Source organism: Cryptotermes secundus, unplaced genomic scaffold, assembly GCF_002891405.2.
Source record: "Cryptotermes secundus unplaced genomic scaffold, Csec_1.0 scaffold1932, whole genome shotgun sequence".
Classification (NCBI taxonomy): Eukaryota; Metazoa; Arthropoda; class Insecta; order Blattodea; family Kalotermitidae; genus Cryptotermes; species Cryptotermes secundus.
In genome coordinates, this window is record NW_019733872.1 from 98,791 (window position 1) to 114,350 (window position 15,560).

Genomic DNA, 15,560 nt, shown 5'->3' on the forward strand with positions numbered 1-15,560 from the left:
CCGTATGTCGAAGATCTAGAAAATCCGAAGTGAACGTAGAAGTTCATGGAGGTAGGCCTAGGCCCACTGGGGCTGTAGAGCCAAGGAAAAAAAATACAAGACAATACTGAAGCCTATTTGGACTTACGGCGCACCATTATGGGGAACTGCAAGTACATCCAACATAGAAATGTTGCAGAGATTCCAAAATAAAGAACTTCGCGCCATAGTCAATGTACCGTGGTAGGTCCCAGCCAGATCGCTGCCGATCTAGGCATATCCACAGTAGGGGAAGAAACAACAAACATCAGCCACAAATATAAAGACAAGATCACAGCACATCAAAATAAACTGGCATAAATATTATTAAACGACACAGACGAGCCCAGAAGACTGAAAAGGCATAAGCCAACCCATCTAGCGACGCGCCTCACATAAATGTAATACGTACATACATAAGAAAGTCATACCCGAAATAGATTAATAGAGAATGCTCACTGGAGCATTACTCTTCCCGACATGTTCTTCCTTAGTATTTAAGTCTTAGATACATAACTCCATACAATTAATGAGTGACCTAAACACTATTGTAATAAATGAAAACATAAGATTATGTTCATTTGATATAGAGAACAAAAAAAGACTCAAAACGAAGACAGAACACACACACATACCCAGGAAGCCCAACAGTATAACACACGCAGTCGCAGGAGCACGACACTACAAAAGCACAACACACAAGATAGTGAAGGAGTGCTCCAACAAAGGAGAATGGGCGTGACTGACGTAGTGAGGGGCGACGTAGCGATGTGGTATCCTGAACAATTTTAATATTTTAACGTTTGACAATGTATATGATAGATACATATTTTAGTTATTTTAATGTGTGAACATGGCATGCAATGAACTGGTTTGACGTGGACAAGTAAGCACCTGAAGATGGCATTATTATGCCGAAACATGGAGTGCGAGGGAAAGGAGATAAATGAATGTATGCACTGCAAGACGGATTAAATAAATCATGGACTTAGATTAAGTATTTCGTAAGATGTACTTATAGTCCTTAATATGGACTAATTGTACAAATAAATGGAGATACACAAAAAAAGATGTAAAATAACACTCAGCAAAATTCTCGAGGAGTGCCTGCCGTGTGCAAGCAAGTTTCCTTTCGTCGATGCATGTGGACATGTTTTTATACTGTAAGAACTGATTCGAATCTTTGCAGATATCGGCTTACTACCAGTAGGTATCCTAGCGGAGTTACAATGGTTTTCCTCAATCACTACAGAAATTTACCACTGATGTGAACAAATGTCATGCGTACGATTTGACGTTTTCATGACAATAGTCATAATATGTACATCTGTGTTGTGACACGGTGCAGTCTGGTGGGTAGTTACCAATGTTTCTGAGGAACACACTGTTTCCACCGTCTGACCTTGAGAAGGAGGCAGAATGTTCTTCAAGAAATGCTGGTATTCATGAATCAGAGTACAAAGTGTCACAAGTCAAATGGCTAGAAAGCCAAGCAGTGTACCATTGATTATTTTAATCAGGTTGCTTCAGCTCCCAGGGGGAATTCGATCGACTGTTCTAACAGGTTTTTGGATGCTTTCCTCACAGTCATAATGAAAATTCAGGGACTGTAACTTCTTCCTCCCAAATCTTTACTCACTCAGCAATTATGTACACCTTCCCCTGACATTCGATTCTGTATAAATTCTGTAGTTGGAACAGTATTGTGAAATAAGTCATTTGGCAGTGGGGTGGACGTACGTTGTATCAAGTGGTCGCGCTCGAACTTGTGGGCTCACCTTGCCTCTTGGCATTTCCTGAAGCGTAAAAGTGAATATCATTTTTTTTCTTTCAGGTTATACAAGAAGCAGTACCTGGGCCTGATGGTAGCCTGTACCTGGATGTTCGGATTTGGCGCCCTTATTACAACCTGGTTCGGAAAATGGGGGAGATTTGGCCTCGACGCCCGGGTTGGGTCCTGCTCCATCTTGCCGGATTCACACGGCCATTCACCTAAAGAGTTCCTTTTCATTGTCGCTTTTGTAATTCCTTGTCTTGCCATCGTGATCTGCTATGCACGTATCTTTTACATCGTCCGCAAGACAGCACTCAAGTCCCGTCTCACAACACGTAACAATACAGTGACAACGAATCAGTCTGGTAGTTCCGGTATCGCAGGAAGCAGCAACTCTGATGGGAAAATACGTCGTGGTGAAGCTGTTTCTGGCTACGAAGATGTTACTGTTTCTGGAAAAATTATGAAGAAGTGTAACTTCTCTCCAGAAGATTCAGCTTTGGGCTCATCGAGTACCGGCCCAACAATCACCACTGATAAAGGATCGTCTTTTATAGAGAATGGACACACAACTCCTCCACCTTGCAACAACAATAAGTCTTCTTCAGGTCTTAAGATTCAGACCGTTGACAACGTCTTAAGCGATGGTAGCAGACCTGACAGTATCCATCTAGCACCAAGTTCCCGTCTCCTTTCCCCGCCATCCCCAAGTCACCTGAAACTTCCTCTACAGAAAAGGATCCTTGGGGAGCCGTCCTCATCGTCAGGTGTTGAGACAGGCGCTACAGGGAATGACGAGTATGACAATGAAGAAGGTGCCTCTAGCAGTCGGAGTGCAACGCCTACGTCCCTCTGTAGCTCTTCCGTAATGGACCCATGTGGGACCACAACATCCTCTTCAGCACCGCATAATGGTTTCTCCCATCGGTCCAGAAACCTGAATCGTAAGGGACGCCGAAAGGAAAAAGGGACGCCGTCAGTGGCTGTTAATTCAGCCCTTTCTCACGTAGCAAATGTTTTCAGCCGAGGAAATAAAATGAAATGCACTTCAAGTCCTCGTCGCCAAAGTGCTTTTACAGCTTCACCTGGACTAGCGACACCTGGTAAGATGACAGCCAAAGATAAGAAACTTCTGAAGATGATACTTGTAATCTTTGCTTCATTCGTCATCTGTTATCTGCCTATCACAATCAGCAAGACTTTCAAAGACACTATTGACATTCACGAACTGAACATAGCTGGATATGTACTCATCTACTTGACGACATGCATAAACCCCATAATTTATGTTGTTATGAGTTCTGAGTACAGACAAGCCTACAAGAATTTGCTGATGTGTCGGGGGTATATTCAGGAAGCAGCGTATCCACAACAGCCTGGAAATGGCGTAGGAGGAACTGGCCGAAGCGTATCTCAAAGGGCATGACAACGGCTCCACAGGGGCTCGAGAAAACCAAGGGCTCCTTCTTCGGTGGATTTAGTGATGAGAAGGTCCAAATCACCACCGACCACGTCAGGTGAAGAGAAAGACAGCAAAACATGATCAGAGTGTTCGCATATTTTGTGTCATTCCTTGTCAGTCCGCGGATGAACATATAACCCATTCTGTGCAAAAGTGATACAGATGAACGGAACGGAATGTCTATTTTTCCGAAAGTTTACCAAAGACGTTTACTCTTCTAGGAGGAGGGTATAGATTGCCAAGATATTTTTCAAATGTTCTGAAACTACCATTTACATTTAAGCTACGTTACAATGGCTAAAGTCAGGAGACAGGTGTTTCCATCAACAACATAATTTGTCAAAGTAGATGTCTTTCAATGTTTTTATAACAATTTTTTGAGGCCAAAGATTTTCAAAGCCCAAGGGCAAAAAAAATGAAATTCACATTAAGAATTTGAACCAAATGAGGGCATTTTGGTAAGTTTATAGAAGACTGGAGATTTTATTGATATATTTATAAAGAAATGATAAACCAAAGAAAGGCTTGTGATTATTATCCGTATTAGTCTATAATAAAAGTATTTCAAGATTTGAGAAAGATTTTGTTGTTTTCAGAAAAGCCAAAAAGTCATTTTAGTATTAGGTCTAATTAGTCAAACTAGAACAGTGTAGCAATTTCTGTTTTTGCTCAAATGTTGCATCTATACGCTACAGAACTGTTCTGCAGAAAATGTCTAGCTCAAAAGTTGCCATAAGCTATTCCACTTTCAGCACCGAATATGATGTAAGTATCTGTATTCGTGTTGAATTACTCGGCTACAATTTGTGAGCAGTTAATTTGTTTCAGAAGTAACAAATGTCCGTATTTTGTCCACACTTTAACGATATTCTGTAAAATGTAGAAATGGCTCTTGTTTAGATCACTCAGTCGTCTCCCTTTCTCTTCAAAGAAAGGGACCATTTGGAGAAATTAACCACAGTGACCTTTAATTTAATATTTTCTCTTATCGTTCCCCCTTTCTGCATTCTCTTCTCCCTCCTCCACCTTTTCTTTCTTCCCTTTTATGCTTTGAAACCCAAAAGAACATTCTTCAACAAAACGAGCAGAGGGATCGTCATAGTAATTGGAGTGAAATGTTATTTTAAGAAGTAACGAACTTTACGAGGAATAAATTCCCACATGCCAAATTAATCAGGTTTGTAAGGTGTTCGTATTTCTGCCTGTAATCATAGAAACCAATTGTCCACTTTCAACGTAATGCAACAGACTGGATGACGAAATTGTTTCGAATTAACAAGAGCTGCGGCCACATTCTGAGACTGGAGATTTAGTTGGGAAAGAGCTGCATTATTTAGGTAAAGTGATTACGAATTATGGGCTAAAATGGAATAGAAATGGAGAATTAATCTAGTAGAGTGACAGAAATGGATGTCAAATGGTGGATGGAAACGCAAAGAAGCATGAATGTGGCTTTTCCTAGTTATACATGGCCAGTAACAATACCTATTTATGTAATCCATTATGTACGGTATGGAACGTAATGTAACTTAGAAGTTTTTCCTTTTTCTAATAAAGTGCCTAAGGAGCAATATAAACTGAATAACATATCTTTATGGGACACTTCTGAAAATATTGTGTAACTGAACCAAAGAGTTTACCAAGGAAGTTATTTATATGTACATGAGTATAAGCGTGTTATAAAAGACGAACTGGTAAATTTCACGTTCTGTGTATTTACAAGTAAAATACTATGTAAGTTTTTTGAATTGTTTCATTTTGGTCCGTTACACTATTAATCACCAATTGTCAATAGATTNAGTGACCAAAATATATATTGTTGCACTTGACGGAAAATCTATTGACATTTGGTACTATGTACGTATTAACATTTGTCTGGTTAAATCATGGAAAATATTAATTGTGGAGTACTTTTCTTTTTATATTATAATATTGTATAATAAGTAACGCCTTCGTTGGGATAAGAATTTAGTATATAATGTTTACTCATTTTGAATGATGTTTTAGTGTTTATTACTGCGAAACATTAAAATTAAAACGATACTTATATTATATCAGCCAGAATGTGTTAGAATACTCAGAGCTCAGAAACTGGTAATTATTTAGTTTCTGTAAGCCGGCGCCATTAATATTTAAAGTGGTACTGTAATATATATTGTGGTCGCTCCCCCGGTCCCGAATTTTGTCACTTTCAGCCTTTGTTTTTCGTTCGTTTACCGTAGGACTCCCATATGCCTTCGGACTTACTGTCACTAAAATTGACGATCGCTTTCGTCAACGGATTCTGAAGCATCTTCACGTGGACGAAACTACTGACAATTCATGAACATCATGATGATTGCTGCAGCTTAATAAAAACACATAGTTAATATAACTAATTACTGCATATTCTTTGCACAGTGGACGTGCAAGTGAAGCATACAGAATTGTCACGTCTGGCCTTACGTTTCTCCATCTGGTAGGTTTTAATCTGAGAACCACAGAACAAATTTAGATTAAATTTGATATGACTGTTATACCACTTGAGGCTACCTCAGTCATAGTTTCTAATTTCTTACAATCATTAATAACAATATAAGGGAAGAGCGAAATTTTGATGTTGGAGTGACCAGAAATGTGATAATCACGATAAGGAAAAAGTACGTAAGATAAAGCTGACCATGTAACAGGCCCTGAAGGCCCATAAGGTTGTGAGAGATCGAGGCTCCCACATTTCTGGTCACGCTAAACAGAAATAACGTGGTAATGTTGCAAAGTGTAGTAATATGTTTTGGGCGTTATCCACACTATGTAGCTTTGAAGGGAAGGATGATTTAGAATGACGAATTGAAAAGGTTTCCAAAGGAAGTGGTCGTGACTTATTCGAGGTGCTGTACCGGAGCGTAATAATCGTAGAAGCGATAGCAAGTGTGGGAACGACGGTAGCTCTGATGATCATGATGGACACAGTAGCTATGGTGACTAGGGTAGCCCTGGTAATGCTAAGGAATGTTCAAGTTGAAGAGTTGTACGTAGAGCACGCTGCAATTTCGACGGTACGAGTAACACGTGCTTTACACTTCCTACAACCGACAATATATTTAACTGTTAGTACGACGCACATATACTCGTAATTTGCACACTCTGCAATAGGAAAATGAACTAAAAGGGCTTTACAACATATGTACATGTACCTGTATACACGTACAGAGAAACCTTCCTTGGGCACGCGGTAGCGTAGTTGATTGAGGCACTATGCTACAAGCCGGAAGGTCGCGGGTTCAAGTCACTATGAGGTTATTGGATTTCTTTTAATTGACCTAATACTTCTAGCCGCATTATGGCCCTGGGGTCGACTCAGCCTCTAACAGAAATGAGTACCAGGAAATAATTAAATAATTTTCCTGAGGAGTAAAGCGCGACCGGCGCGTAACGCTGATAACCTTACCGTCATTTTTGAGCCGATTGTCTAGATAATGTGGGATCATCAACGTCTCACAACCCTATGGCCCTTCACGGTCTGTTACAGGGATACCTTTACCTTTTTACTTTTACACCTATGGAGTGCAGCTGAATGGTGCGGACACACTTTGGGCTCGATTTCCAGATACAAAAAGAGGACAAATGTCCGTATCAACGCGTGTCCGGAAACATTTAAGTTTGAGTTTTAGCTGAAAGAATACACTTATAAGCTCTCCTAACGTTCTCCGTGAGACTCGATGCAATGTATACATTAATTACAATAAGGTAAAGATAAATTTGTGCCTACGCTTTACTAATTAACCACTACGCGATGAAGGTGTAGGGGGAGTGGATGCATAGATGCATGTTTTTCTTGACCTCTGCACTAATCGGAGTTGAGTGGTCAGCTTCACGTCACGGCCGCTTTATCCCCTGGGAAAGAGCCTCCGGTACCCATTGGATAGGATGTTGGGTGAACCCCAAAGCCGGTCTGGAGACGTGGAGAAGAGAAATTTTTTTAACCTACCTGGACTTGAACTCCGCATCCTCGGTCGTCCAGCCATAGCCGTGGCTATGTAAAAATTTTATTTAAAGTTTTATTTAGTATTGTTAAAATACGTTTAGACAGCATTCTTTACGGTTTGGAACACTCAGAGGTCACGTGTGGGAGTTGTGTGCACTTCGCAACGAAACGCAGTATCTCGCCTGTTTCTCTGTTTAGATTGCAGCCAGTATGTGCCAGCGCGGTTGACGTGAGCCTACCGGTAAGTCTGAAGAATGCAGTCCTCACGAAAACATTAGATAATCCGAAGCATCACATTCGACTGGAGCAATGAGAACCACTCAGTTGAAACCCAGTGCATTTCATCATTGCAGGGAGGAGATTAATTCGCCCCACAAAAATATAATTGAAGTTTGTTAATGTGACCTCGAAGGTCTGTGACGTGTGTAATTAATCGCAGCTACAATCCCAGGAGTTGGTACCTGGAGTAAAAAGACGATTCTCAATTAGAGATAGTAAAATTTCAATCCAAGGATACCTTGCTGCTTCTACTGGATCAGACCCTGAGCTAGCTTAATCCACTTCACATCCTTATCTCTCAATATCTGCCTCTGTCTCTAAAGTGCAATTCCTTAAATATATAGGACAAGGAATCCCAAATGTAAGCCCCGTTGTCGTGTACAGTTTCCTGTAGGAAGAACAAATCTGAAATTTGATAAAGTCTGATTTTAACAATCTGATGAATATACAGAGGGTTGTAACGCCATATAGTTCGGAAAGAACTCAACATTTCGGTGGAATATATTGTCTTCATCTTCAGGATCGAATATTAAGTCAAACAAAAAACAGAAGTGGTCAGTAAATGAGCCATCAGTTGGTCGCATACTTCTGCTAGCTTCTTGCCTGGCTTACTCTTCGACCCTGAAGGTGGAGTCGATATGTTCTTCCGAAACGCCAGGTTATTTCCAAACTACGCGACATTACCACCCGGAAGACCGCAATCTTTATAGACACAGCCGTGAGAACCTAAAATCCAACTCTTCTTCAATAACAGTGTTCATTGCCGTGCATGTGTTTTGTCAGACATCTGCTTAGTTATGACGCGATAACTAACAAAAAATTATTGCTAAGGATTTTGGAACATTTGTTGCGCCTCTGTCTTGTATCCTGGCAGTACGCATTCTGAATCCTGAGAATACACCGTANGTGGTCAGTAAATGAGCCATCAGTTGGTCGCATACTTCTGCTAGCTTCTTGCCTGGCTTACTCTTCGACCCTGAAGGTGGAGTCGATATGTTCTTCCGAAACGCCAGGTTATTTCCAAACTACGCGACATTACCACCCGGAAGACCGCAATCTTTATAGACACAGCCGTGAGAACCTAAAATCCAACTCTTCTTCAATAACAGTGTTCATTGCCGTGCATGTGTTTTGTCAGACATCTGCTTAGTTATGACGCGATAACTAACAAAAAATTATTGCTAAGGATTTTGGAACATTTGTTGCGTGTCTGCCTTGTATCCTGGCAGTACACATTCCGAATCCTGAGAATACACCGTATTTTTACTCACATTTTCTTGGTTTCCTTCAGCAATTGAAAGAAAATATGAGACATTCTGAAATTGACCATGACAGGTTCTCTCCTCACCCCACTCACTAGCCGTACCCTTTCACCGAATTCCTCAGTAAACATTTCCACGACGCACTGGGGACGCCGCTGTGAGGTGGGTGCTATTTCTGTTTCGTGTTCAGGTGCGACACACTTCTGTCCTGGAGACCGGATGTCGCTACTTAAGCATTTGTCGTTTTCTGTAGTACATTCAGATAAAATAGGCCACACCGCTTTCCTCCACGTCATTCTGAATATCTTGTTCATAAGCAGTCTTTTCACGTTATATAACATATGCAGATAAGTACATAAGTGAAATAATAATAATTGAAGTGACACGCGGTGTCGTGATTGGTTGAGGCACTGTGCTACAAGCAGCAGATTCGCGTGTTCGATTCTTTCAGCCGCACTATGGCCCTGAGGTCGACTCAGCCTCTCACAGAAATGAGTACCAGGAATCTTCCCGGCGGTGAAGGGCAGTCGGTCGGTGCTAAAGCTGACAACCTCACCACTATCTGTAAGCCGATTGCCTAGAAAATATGGGAGCCTCTACGTCCCACAAAATTATGGGCCTCTCTTGGGACCTACATGTTAGTTAAGTAACCAGCAAACAAATCGATTATTGAACGTAATTATAGAAAAGAACGTCTCAAATATATACGCATATTACGTGATAATATAATCACTGAAGTCGAAGAGAAAAATCTCAAACTGATCTATTACGTCATGGCTCCGAATAGTCTGCCCGGGAAAGGGACAGAAACGAAGAGATTGAGTTCATATGTCGCTAGAAGAACGAGAGGTAGTGCCTGCATAGTTCTAGATCAGCTAGGAAATACATATAACCATCCCTTAAAGTGAGATTTAATGCAGGATTCTTACTCTTGCGTCACTATACTGACCGCTACCTTTCGTATTTTCTTGTTACTTACTTAGTATGGGTAGGGCATTGCAGCCGAAATTTCTATGCTCGTTAATATCCTCATGATACACTACCCACATTACATGTCGCTCTTACCGAATTGCAAACCGTCGGAGAGGAAACATGAGACTGGATTCGAGGAAGTGTTCTGTGCAGACAAAAGTCTACAACAAAATGAAATAATAGGGCAGCTCTCTCTGATTCTGAACACTGATCCATGAGAAATTTAGCTGAGGAAAGAATGCCCTGTATATGTATGTGTACTTTCACTGTTGTTATTTACAGTGCTGTATAAGACGATTGTGTATGTCTGTGTTGCTACAGAGAAGCAATATCGAATAAAATAAACTTATCCGAAATGGTACCGCCTACATAAGTTTCATCTTCTTGTTTCCTTTACCAACTACATCATGGATACAGTTCCAATAAGTGGCCTGCAACTAAAGTATTAGTCCACAATATACATTCTAAAGAAAAATTCCACACCAACAGAACACACAAACACAGGAAGAAAAATTAAAACTTTTTAAATGATGCTCATTGGTGAATAATTTCTATTGTCATGGGTGTAGAGATTAACTTCGTGTAGTTTCTGAAAATATTGTCGCGTATCGGGGGTATGACGCGACAAATAACTTCACGAGGTTTTTTGATGTAGCNATATTGTGGCGTATTTACTTCATGCAAAAACTGCTGAGCCACAGAAACAGCCGTTTCTAAGTAATACGTGGTCGCAACAATAGAACAACGGGGTTATGAAAAACGTTTCTAGGCAACGGCTCGGTGAACATATTTCCGCGTATCGGACCGTGCTATATAACGCGGTGACGTCATCAGCTTTTCCGTGGGGTCTGTGCAAAGTGCTATCCACGCACCTACGTCTTGGTCTTCTTAGTGGTCTCTTTCCTTCTGGCTTTCCCATAATATTCTATATGCATTTCTCTTCCTCTCCATTCGTACTACATGCCCTGCCCACCTCATCCTACTTGACGTCATCATTCTAATTATACTTGGTGAAGAGTACAAATTATGAAGCTCCTCATTATGCAGTTTTCTCCAACCTCCTGTCACTTCATCTCTCTTCGGTCCAAATATTCTCCTCAACACCCTGTTCTCAGACACCCTCAGCCTATGTTCCTCCTTTAATGTCAGAGACTAATTCTCATACACATACAGAACTACGGGCAAAATTATAGCTTTGTATTGTCATGTGTTTCCGGAGTAACGTGACTAATAATTGTGGATTCTAGATTTGCTCATTGGGGTTTTTTTGACGCCACTATCAGATTTACACTCGATTATAACAGTTCACACACTCAGTTCCTTCTGGAAGCCGAATCCCTCTCTGCGTCGCTCTGCTTAGTCCTCGAGAACACTCTGATTCACTGCCGAGTCACTTCACTTCTGACTGAAGGCTTATTGCTGTTAGGCGGCTGGGATAGTGTAGCCGTGCCACTGACACCACCAGCTCTATTTGTAATCAAGATTTCTTTTTATAGTAATTAGGCATAGGATGTAGTAAGGAACACTGAAGGGTGACTTAGCCCGATTCTTGGTTTCAAGAATAAAGCCTTCTTCACTGCTACAAAGACCAGGCAGGAAGCAACCCGCAGCGTTTTCCTGGAAATTCAGTTCGAAAGTTGACCGTTGGGATCCTTTGGTAAAATTACACTTGACAGGTTTTGAACCCCGTAAGTCAAAAGTGGGAAGGCCCTCAACGTACGCTACTGGTATAATTTTTCAAGCAGCTGTCAAAAACGACGTTAGAACTTTAAGGTCCAAAGTCCCAAACTACAGCTAGATGATTGGAGCAGTGAGAATTAGGGTAAACTCCCAAATTTCGAATTATTCCGATCAGCCGAAATTAGGGTAGTAACTTGGAGGCGGAATTGAAGCTGTGAAGATTTCTTGCTTCAAAGCAGAGTCAGTCTGCTAAAAAAAGTCTCTGAATAACAATCCAAGGGTACAGCCGAAATATTAGCGTCACTGGCAGCTTGGTTCAAAAGTCCCACTTAAAAACAAAATTATTTTTAAGAATGTTACTGGAACAGTCTCTGAATAACGAGGCAAAATTAATTAGACGCAAAAAAAAATATTGTGAAACTTAATTTGGCTTAAAAGTTTAAGTGCAAGTGTAATCACTTCTAAGTGTTGTGCTAAGAAGTAGTCGCTAAATAATTAGCCAGGAATCCGGTCGCAAAAGTTTGAATGTTTTCAAGTTTGTTTAAGGGATTAAGGAGAGGTGCTGTTACCTGAATATCAAAAAGTGCTCATTAAACAGTGTGAGGTAGTGCCTAGCTATAAACACTCTTATCTTTCCCGCTAACGCGAGGCCTGTATGCACCCTGAGACAGAATCTCATCGCTCTAGTGCGAATGCAGTACATACCACCTGTAGTTTCCGGTTCATCCCCCCTTTTCCCCGAAAAGTAAGCCTTTATAGTAAGCTTACTGGCGCCCAGCATTCACGTAACCCATATCCCGCAAATAACTAACACCACAACAACAACAAACAGGGGAAGAAGAACTGGATAAGAAGGACGCAGCAGCAACCTGCAAACTCCGAGTACCAACAGGTGAGAAGGAACGGCTAGCGGAGCAGCTGCAACCGGCAACGTAGGGGCCAAAGGACGGTTAGAATAGGAATCACTCTGTTTTTCATATCCGTGATAATAACCTGGATGTGTCTTCAACAGTTCCATGAGACCCCAGAGTAACGGTGCATTTCGTGTTACCACGGGAGCGTGTTCCGCGAAGCCCCGCCCAACAGATGGGCAGGTTGCAGCTTTCAGACCGCACGTCACATTATATTTTAATTTTTATGCTTTTAGAGAGCAGACGAGAAGAAAAAAAGATTCTGGACTGAATGGTAGCAAGCATTACCCGAGTTAAATTTTCACTTAATTTCCTCCTGAATCAGTTTTTGATTTATTGTCGTCGTTCCCAAATATCTGAACTGTGCCACATTTTCGAAACATCTGTTAGCTCTGTAAGTTTTGAGGTTTTCACGGCGATGACTATGAAGAAAGTCGTCTTCTGGGTTTAGGCGCCGTGTATTTTTCGTTTTGGTCGACGTTTCGGAGGAACGTATCGCCTCCATCTTCAGAGCAGTTGAATGTCTTGGAATGTAGAGAGCAGTAGCTGTAGTCTGCATTCCAAGACATTCAACTGCTCTGAAGATGGAGGCGATACGTTCCTCCGAAACGTCGACCAAAACGAAGAATACACGGCGCCTAAACCCAGAAGACGACTTTCTTCATCTGTTAGCTCTCTTTATGTCACGATTTTGCCCTGCATTTTGGTGACGAGACAGCAACATATACTTAGTTTTCTCTGTGTTTACTTCTAGACCAACCTCTTTACTTGCGTCAATTAAAGTTTGTGTGTTTTTCTTTATGGTATCTATATTACCCCCCATTGGAATCACATCATCGGCATAGGCCATCCCAAGAAATTAAAAAGAACTTCAACCATTTTAAAGAACCTTGTCTTCCATTAGCGTGTTCATAAGGGAACGGTATCCTCTTTTCTGCACTTAATTCTCACGAGTGGTTCGCTTTCTTCGGTTTTGCTCTAACAGAATTAGGTGAACAGCTTGCTACAAATTACGAAGCTACTCACCTAGTCATTTCCTTCTTTCTCTCTTTTTGCACCTTCCTCACTTCCAATGAAATAGTAACCCAAAACCAAATTCCGGCATGAAACTGACTGTCGCCTCTAGTTTATCCTCGACTCAAGCGAGCCTTGTAATTAATTATCTTCTGAAGAAAAAGAACAAAGCACGGTCAGTATTGAAGCCAGAAACGTCAAACATCTTTTGATGATACATCACTCTCGCCTTCCTGCGGGTGGCGTGGAACGATTTACTGTCACGACCCAATTGCCAGGTGACATTGTTCTTAATTTCGCACACACAGCTAGACTGAAGGCCGAAATAGGGTGTACAGATGACTAGAAACTAGCTGTATACAGGTAAGCTCTGTTTTGACCTGGTTTCACAGCAACTAATTAATTCTTTGCAACTGAGCACGTGTTGAGAAGGTTATACAGAAATTCTCAGCATTTTATAGAATTTTGGAGGCTAATTGCAATGTTCAAAACAGTCCACTGGTTCATATCCTGAGACAGATGAATTACCATTAATATCTAACCTACTTCTTTAAGATATATTTTAATATTATCCTCTCATATAAGCCCACGTCTTTCTATTGGTTTTTGTTATTCAGCCTTTTACACATAAACTGTTTACGCTATCCTCTCGCATAGGTGTCATAAGCACTGCCCACCTAATTTTGGTCTGGGTATTCTAATTACACGTATATTTAGCACAAGTACGAAATACGAAGCTCCGTATTATGCAGTTTACTCCAGTCTCCTATCAATTCATCCCTTTTAGGTGCAAATATCTCCTCGGCACCCTGTTCTCAAACACCCTCAATCTATGTTATTCACTTAACGTGAGAGATCTAGTTCCACGCTAGTACCACGGCAGACGAAAGGATAGTTCTGAATATTTTGAACGGTATTTTCTTCTGTATCAGGGGAAGAAAAAGAATCTGAATTGAAGCATTTCTTGAACCTGATTTGTTCTTAATTTCGTCATGAATCCAATTCTGATTAGTTAAGTGTCGCTTCCTACATCAGCCTAAAGCAATGCCGTTTCCTGTAGACGTAGTTCCAACTCCTGTGATAGGGCCACATTAGACTGTTAGGTCGCGATGCTGTTATTCACTGGGGCACGCTGTAGCATAGTTGGTTGAGGGGCTATGCTACAAGCCGGAAGGTCGCGGGTTCAAGTCCGGATTAGGTCATTGGATTTTCTTCAAGTGACCTAATCCTTCCGGCCGCCCTATGGCCCTGGGGTCGACTCAGCCTCTAACAGAAATGAGTACCAGGAAATAATTAAATCATTTCCTGGGGAGTAAAGCGCGGCCGGCGCTTAAGGCTGACAACCTTACCACCATCTTTGAGCCGATTGTCTAGATAATGTGAATCCCTCAACGTCTCATCACAACCCTATTGGTCTTCGCGGCCTGTTACAGGATAGCTTTACTTTTTTTTTTTTTTTGCTTTTTACTGTTATTCACAACGTAAATCTAAAATATTTNCTGCTCAACTAAATCAAATGTTGCTATCATACAAAGATCTCAATCCAAGATACTCCGTCAAATCGTTAATGCTCCCTGGTACGTAACAAATCATACACTACATACAAATCTACAGGTACCAACCGTACAGGAAGCAATATGCAAGAAATCCACCACGCATCATAATTCCATAGAAATCTACCCAAATCAGCTCATGGAACAACTCCTGGAACCAGTAAGCAACAAAAGACTCAAAAAACTGTGGCCAAGTGAACTACTCTTAAGTTAATGTATAGATACTAATTACAGATTATACAGGTGATTTCGCTGGATATCAACCTGTTCACGCCACTAGTCATTAGTATATCTAATGAGTAATCAGCACTTTAGCTTATAGAATTGTGTAATATTCTGATTGCTAAAATTTAAATAAATAAAAAAAAATAAGATCTGACATCAACCCTCTAACTTCGCCACTGAATAACATACCTGTACTCTGCTGCCCTCTCAGGTTTCGTACTACGTATTACACCACGACAGCCCAGTCGGTACAGTGACGAACTACGGGCTGCACGGACAGGGTTCGATTCCCGGCAGGAGCAAGAAATTTTTCTCTGCTCCACAGTGTCCAAACTGGCTCTCGAGCCCACTCAGTCTTCTATACAATAGATACTGGGGGCTCTTTCCCGTGGGTTAAAGCGGCCGGGGCGTGTAACTAACCACTCATCTCCATCTAGTGCCGGGAT

The 15,560-nt window shown here is 41.2% G+C and overlaps 1 protein-coding gene across 1 annotated transcript in view; it reads left to right on the top strand.

Annotated features, from left to right (window-relative positions):
• The window catches only part of LOC111868344 (G-protein coupled receptor 84), a 92,315-nt gene extending 88,028 nt beyond the window's left edge, over positions 1-4,287 (top strand). Inside the window, exon 3 of the mRNA XM_023858904.2 lies at positions 1,853-4,287. Within this exon, the coding sequence (XP_023714672.1) occupies positions 1,853-3,218 (1,366 nt within the window). The 3' untranslated portion in view covers positions 3,219-4,287. The remainder of the gene's footprint in view (positions 1-1,852) is intronic.
• Positions 4,288-15,560: the final 11,273 nt, after the last annotated feature.